This window comes from Malania oleifera, chromosome 11 (genome assembly GCF_029873635.1).
Source record: "Malania oleifera isolate guangnan ecotype guangnan chromosome 11, ASM2987363v1, whole genome shotgun sequence".
NCBI classification, from domain to species: Eukaryota; Viridiplantae; Streptophyta; class Magnoliopsida; order Santalales; family Ximeniaceae; genus Malania; species Malania oleifera.
The window spans coordinates 35,257,627-35,264,531 of NC_080427.1; the positions used below are offsets into that span (position 1 = coordinate 35,257,627).

The window sequence follows — 6,905 nt, forward strand, 5'->3', positions numbered from 1 at the left end:
TTTTCTTTTCAAATGTGACATTCATTGATTGATGGATTTCAAATATTTTAATATCCTCATCATTTTCATAAACAAAATTGAGTTAAAATTTTTCGAGTAAAAGACACTTACCTTCTCTGAAATTTATAAAAAAAAAAAACATGAACCTTCCTTGATATTTCAAAAATCTTAAAGACCTCCCTTAAGGTTTGACAAAAGACACAAACTTTCTTTCAAAAGATTTATCTTTTACAAAATATAAAGAAAGATTTATGTTTTTTTGGTAAATTTCAGAAAGTTCTTTAAAATTCTTGAAATCTCCTATAAAATTTATGAGATTTTTAAAAGTCGGAGTAGTTCTTGTCTTTTTGTTAAACTCTTGCCCATTTTTTTTTAAACTGTAAATCACTGTCCCACCTTAACTTGTGGACCAAGTTCTCCAATAGGAAAGGTGCATGGATGGGCAAAGTTGACAATTCCCATAAATTAATGCTGTGGTCCCAATAATCAACGACTCTACATTATCTTTTTCGCTAAAGGTTGAATTACAGAATACAATATGCCAATAAACACAGGGGTTGGTTGCGTGTTTGACTGCCAAGAAAATTTCAGCCACAATTGGCTCCTCTATAAAAGAATCATCCAGAGAAAAAGAAAAGGACAGATCGAACCAAGATGGGAGAAGAGGAGGTGAAGGTGTTGGGGGTGTGGGGAAGCCCATTCAGTAAGAGGGTGGAGATTGCCCTTAAACTCAAGGGCATACCCTACGACTTCATAGAAGAAGAAGACTTACATGGCAACAAAAGCGAGTTGCTGCTGAAGTCGAACCCGGTTCACAAGAAGATTCCGGTTTTCTTCCACGCCGGAAAACCCATCGCCGAGTCACTTGTGATTCTTGAGTACGTGGATGAGACATGGAAGACCAATCCCATCTTGCCTCAAGACCCATATCAGAGAGCCATGGCTCGTTTCTGGGCTAAGTTCATTGATGAAAAGGTATGTAAATTTTTATTTATTTATTATTTATTTTGAAATGATAATCTTTTAAACCCTTTGAATACCCGATTAATAAAAGGTATGTATGTATGTATATCAATTTTATGTCTTAGTGTTGAGATTTCAAATACTCCCGATGATTAGAGCATGAGACTTTTAATGTTCGGGAAGAATTTGATGAGATGGGAAAGAGAAAGACATGCATTCCCTCCACTAAAACTATGTTGCGTAAAAAGTTTGATCTTTCACAAGTATGAAATGAATTGAATTTAGTATTTGATTTTAGTGTGCTTTTCATTCAATTATTTTTCATTATATTTCTTTGCTATGTCTTTTCATTCTGCAATCGTTTAATAAATGAATTTTTTATTTTTTATTTTTTATTAGGGAATGGGTCATTGGACTTTAGGTTCAAATGGCCTAACGCTAGTCTTTATCATTAGTAGCGCTAGAAAAACATAGACCCTATATTTGTAGAGACATTGACTTTGAATTTGTATTGGATTTGAGTAAGATATAATACAAAATTGTATTGAATATTGTTCAAATCCATTCAAATTAAAATTGAAGCTTTGAAATTCATGCTCTCAAAGGAAGCAAGAGTATTAATACCATGCTCTTTTAGGGTCATGGATTTCTTATATCTGTGAAAGAATAATTTTAATTTTAAACAGTCAAATAAATATATATTTTATAACTACTTACATGGTAAAAATATTAGTTTATATGTGTGTGTGTGTGGCTTTGTATTGAAAGAGTGACTTATGATAATTTGTTTATTCATTTATTTTATAGTGCATTCCTACAATTTTGAAAGCTTATCTAGGTGATGGCAAAGCAGTGAAAGAAGCACATGATTGCTTGGAAATACTTGAAAATGAGCTAGAGGGCAAGAGACTCTTTGGAGGAGAGACAATTGGGTTGGTAGATATCGCTGCTGACTTCATAGGCTTTTGGATGGAATTGGCTCAAGAAGCGGGAGCAGTGAAACTATTGACTAATGAAAAATATCCCAAATTATGCAAATGGTCAGAAGAGTTCCTTAGTATTGTTAAGGAGTATCTACCTCCTAGGGATAAGCTACTTGCTTACTTAAAAGCTCGCTTCGAGTCTGCCCAAGCTTCTAAATAAACATTATTACTAATATACCAACATGATAGTGATGAGGTGTGACAGTTGGTTTAGCTCAATATTTCTACTAAATAAATGATTCATGAACTATATATGTTAGCTTGCGTATGGCATATTATGTATTTTTAATTATCTTATGTCTTTGTAGAGTTTATGTAAGAAATATTTCACTTGCTTTTTCTCATCAATTCATATATCTAGTGCCTCCCAAGAGTCATTTGGAGAAGTACGTGTTAGGATATTAAATAATTTGATGTCATTTTGACCAAATCTTTTTTAAATAAGATTTAATAGATTTCTGTCAAATTGGGATACTTCCATCCACAAGCATACGATGATAGATGAAAACAAGAAAGACTTCATTGATAATTATTCCATGGGTGATCCTTGCAACCTACATATTTGAAGGATTAGGTAACAATGATTTGTAAAAAATAGGTCAACTGTTGTTTAAGGCTTTTTTAAAAAAAATAATAATTAGATTTAAAAGTGTTTTGGGAGGTAATGAATAGGGAAAGATGAGGAGTGCAGCACTACTATGCTTAAATATGTTCAAAATACTTAAACATGCTATGAAGTTATAATTAAATATTTAAAAGTGCTCTCTGTAGACTCTCAAAACAGTTCGGATCCTTATATAACAAAAATAAATATTGGGAGGTAACGAATGGGGTAAGATGATGTGTGCAATACTACTATGCTTAAATATGTTGAAATACTTCAAAAATAATATAAAAGTATAATTAAATATTTAAAAGTACAATGCACTAGATTTTTATTTTTATTTTGTTTTTTATTCGTTTTTTGTTATTGAAGAGTAATTCATTAAACCCCCAAATATTGTTTTAGCTAATGCTTATTTCCCAATAGGACAAATGGGGGTGAAGTCGCATTAATGCGACTTGTGCTTGACATGAAATTTAGACCACATAAACTGTAATCTATTCTTTTCTCGTATATTGCAGTCGAAGCATAATTTTTTCTCCTAGCTAATTTTCTTAAAAAATTGAAATAATAGACAAATTATACCTTAAATGGTGGATCGTTCAAACTAAGATAGCTATCGTATTAATTATATTTGAAGTAATATTAAAAAAAACAAATGCATCAAACTGAAAAGGATTAGTCCTCTAGAAAAAAAAAAAAAACCTCAAATTCATTGTACCTTGGCACTTTGAGACATTTTAAGAGACAAAAAATTCAACTTTGCAAAAAAAAAAAAAATCTTATTCTTGTTCGATTGTACAAGAAAGTTTTATATTTAAATTGTCATTCTTGTCATTCTCAGCGCACATGTGACCCCACTAACTATATCCTACGCAAAATATACAAAATTTCTATTCTCAATTGGTAACTTTGTTTTATCATCGAATATTACCGATTAAAGTAATTTTAGACTTTGAATTTGTGTAACTTTAAATGAATATTAATATACCTCATTTAAATATACACACATTTATCTGCAAAATTCAAAATCCATTCTCTTAAACACAAATCATAAGGGAACTAAAATACTTAACTCGAGAAGTTTTATATGCTAGCCCTTCTATGCACCTATCCCTACATGTAATGTTCACATGCTTGTCATGTAAGAGTGTGGATGATATTCACTTAGATTTCAAAAATTCACAAAATTCCACTGAGATTTCAGAAATCGCAAAGTCTTTCACTGACATTTGATTTTTAGAACATTTATATCCCTAAAAAAATTTATCTTTTGTTAAAATGTAAGGATATATTTATATCCTTTTTGACAAAATTCGGATAAATCCTTAAAATTTTAAAAACTTGTTCTTTTCTTTTCAAATGTGACATTCATTGATTGATGGATTTCAAATATTCTTATATCCTTATCATTTTCATAAACAAATTAAGTTAAAATTTTTCAAGTAAAAGACACTCACCCTCTCTGAAATTTGTTAAAAAAAAAAAACATTAACCTTCCCTGATATTTCAAAAATCCTGAAGACCGTTTGACAAAAGAAACAAACTTTCCTTCAAAAGATTTATCTTTTACAAAGTACAAATAAAAATTTGTGTCTTTTTGATAAACTTCGGAAAGGTCTTGAAAATTCTTGAAATCTCATAAAAGGTTTATGAGATTTTTAAAACGTCGGAGTGGCTCTTGTCTTTTTGTCAAACTCAAGGACTGTCATTTCTTTTGCCCATTTTTCCTCCATAACTTGTGCACCAAGTTCTACAATAGGAAAGGTGCATGGATGGGCAACGTTGTCAACTCCTATAAATTAATGCTGTGGTCCAAAAGTCTGCCATTCAAACCCAATAATCAACGACTCTACATTATTTTATTCGCTAAACGTTGAATTACAGAATACAATATGCCATTAAACACAGGGGTTGGTTGCGTGTTTGACTGCCAAGAAAATTTCACCCACAATTAGCTCCTCTATAAAAGAATCATCCAGAGAAAAAGAAAAGGGCAGATCGAACCAAGATGGGAGAAGAAGAGGTGAAGGTGTTGGGAGTGTGGGGAAGCCCGTTCAGTACGAGGGTGGAGATTGCCCTTAAACTCAAGGGCATACCCTACGACTCCATAGAAGAAGAAGACTTACATGGCAACAAAAGCGAGTTGCTGCTGAAGTCGAACCCGGTTCACAAGAAGATTCCGGTTTTCTTCCATGCCGGAAAACCCATCGCCGAGTCACTTGTGATTATTGAGTACATCGATGAGACTTGGAAGGCCAACCCCATCTTGCCCCATGATCCTTATCAGAGAGCCTTGGCTCGTTTTTGGGCCAAGTTCGTTGATGAACAGGTATGTAAATTTTTATTTATTTATTATTTATTTTGAACTGAATTTTGACTTTTAAAGTTGTATTTGTATGAATTTGAACAAAATACAGTACAAAAATATATTGAGTTTGTTCTAAATTCATACAAATCCAAATTCAAGTTTCAGAATTCATATTCTCAAATTAGATATTTGCAAACATATGTTCCGCTTTTGATAGCAGGGATTTCGGGTCTTAGATTTGGATATGTACAGATTTAGACAAAATTCAATATAATTTTATATTACATTTTATCCAAATTTATATAAATCTAAATTCAAAACATTTTGCAAGCGTAAATATTGAATATTTAAAAACATTTATATCCAAATATATGTAAAACACTTCAAACAGGCACAATTTGACTTTGCAAATACATGAAAACACTCCCAAAATCATAAATAGAAAATTTTTCAATGTCAATTCTTATTTCTACGGAAAATTTATTTTTATTTTAATTAATCAAATAAATACATATTTTAGAACTACTTACATGCTAAAAATATCAATTTATGTGTGTGTGTGTGTTTGTGTGTGTGTGTGTTACTTCGTATTGAAAAGTGTCGAGACTTATGCTAATTTGTTTATTCTTTCATTTTTGTAGTGCATGCCTGCAATTGGAAAAGTTTTTTATGGTGATGACAAAGCAGTGAAAGAAGCACATGATTGCTTGAAAATACTTGAAAATGAGCTAGAGGGCAAGAGACTATTTGGAGGAGAGACAATTGGACTGGTAGATATTGCTGCTAGCTTCATAGGCTATTGGATGGGACTGCTTCAAGAAGTGGGGGCAGTAAAATTATTGACTAATGAAAAGTATCCCAAATTATGCAAATGGTCAGAAGAGTTTGTTAGTATTGTTAAGGAGTATCTACCTCCTAGGGACAGGCTACTTCCCCACATAAAAGCTCGCTTCGAGGCTATCCATGCTTCTAAATAAATGTTATTACTAATATACTAATATGATGTAGTGTATCACACTTTTTATTATGAGTTGTTTCATATAAGTTAGTTAACTTAGCATGCGATAAAATACATATGAAGCAAGTCGTGATGAGGTGTGACAGTTGGTTCAGCTAAATATTTCTACTAAATAAATGATTCATGAGTTTTATATGTTGCTTGCTTATGTCATATTATATATTTTTAATTATCTTATGATTTTATATAAATGTATCTTGATCGAGTTTATGCAAGAATTATTCCTCTTGCTCTTTCTCATCAATTCAAATATCTCTACTACTACCCCCAAGTGTCATTTGTAGACGCCTTGGACAAATATGCTTGTTTTAAATACTTTGATGTAATTTTGACCAAATCTTTTAGATAAGATCTAGTAGGTTTCTGTCTAATTAGGAAACTTCCATGCACAAGCTATGTAATGCCTTGACTTTGGAACCTTTTTTTTTTCATAAAATATTATTACTCTAATAATACTCTGATACTATAATACACAGTCAAAGTCAACCGAATCCATAAGTACCGAGGATTTACCTGTTTATACATATATACATATTACCTAAGCAGTGGAACCAAAATACACTTTATACATATACAATACCAGAGTTCCACTGTTTCTACATATACACATATCTTAAAAATTATCTGTTAAATCTGTATTTTACTAAAATTATACCCTGGATGTAAATCTGTGTATCATGACTCCACCCCTCATGATTCGGGTTGTGCGGCCCGTAGGCTGAACTTAATGCTAGCTGGCCTACTATGTTAAGTCAATCATAAGATAACTATGCACGATTGTTCATCCAACCTAGCCTGCCCAGCCTACTACACCGACAACCTCTAGGAGTCAATAACATAGTGGGTATCCTACTACACCGCCTACACTTCCGAGCTAATCGGCCACCGACCCACACTTCCTGAACAGTGTGGTTGCATTGTCGGCTATACCCAATCTGGTCTGCTCAGCCTACTCACCGACAACCTCCAGGGGTCGGCACTCAGTGGGTATCCTACTACACTGATCTAATTAACTAGCTACGCTAC

The 6,905-nt window shown here is 32.5% G+C and overlaps 2 protein-coding genes across 2 annotated transcripts; both read left to right on the forward strand.

Moving 5' to 3' along the window:
• Window positions 1-529: 529 nt before the first annotated feature.
• Window positions 530-2,294, forward strand: LOC131167308 (glutathione S-transferase U8-like). The gene is made up of 2 exons (XM_058126063.1): window positions 530-975; window positions 1,771-2,294. Exons 1-2 carry the CDS (start codon window positions 655-657, stop codon window positions 2,104-2,106), a joined length of 657 nt encoding a protein of 218 aa, XP_057982046.1. The 5' UTR covers window positions 530-654; the 3' UTR covers window positions 2,107-2,294.
• Window positions 2,295-3,255: 961 nt separating this feature from the next.
• On the forward strand, window positions 3,256-6,014 carry LOC131167309 (glutathione S-transferase U8-like). The gene is made up of 2 exons (XM_058126064.1): window positions 3,256-4,882; window positions 5,503-6,014. Exons 1-2 carry the CDS (start codon window positions 4,562-4,564, stop codon window positions 5,836-5,838), a joined length of 657 nt encoding a protein of 218 aa, XP_057982047.1. The 5' UTR covers window positions 3,256-4,561; the 3' UTR covers window positions 5,839-6,014.
• Window positions 6,015-6,905: the final 891 nt, after the last annotated feature.

Coding starts and splice junctions, on each gene's coding strand:
- LOC131167309 (XM_058126064.1), top strand. CDS start 4,562: ATGGGAGAAGAAGAGGTGAAGGTGTTGGGAGTGTGGGGAAGCCCGTTC. Junction 4,883..5,502: donor CCAAGTTCGTTGATGAACAG/GTATGTAAATTT, acceptor TCATTTTTGTAG/TGCATGCCTGCAATTGGAAA.
- LOC131167308 (XM_058126063.1), top strand. CDS start 655: ATGGGAGAAGAGGAGGTGAAGGTGTTGGGGGTGTGGGGAAGCCCATTC. Junction 976..1,770: donor CTAAGTTCATTGATGAAAAG/GTATGTAAATTT, acceptor TTTATTTTATAG/TGCATTCCTACAATTTTGAA.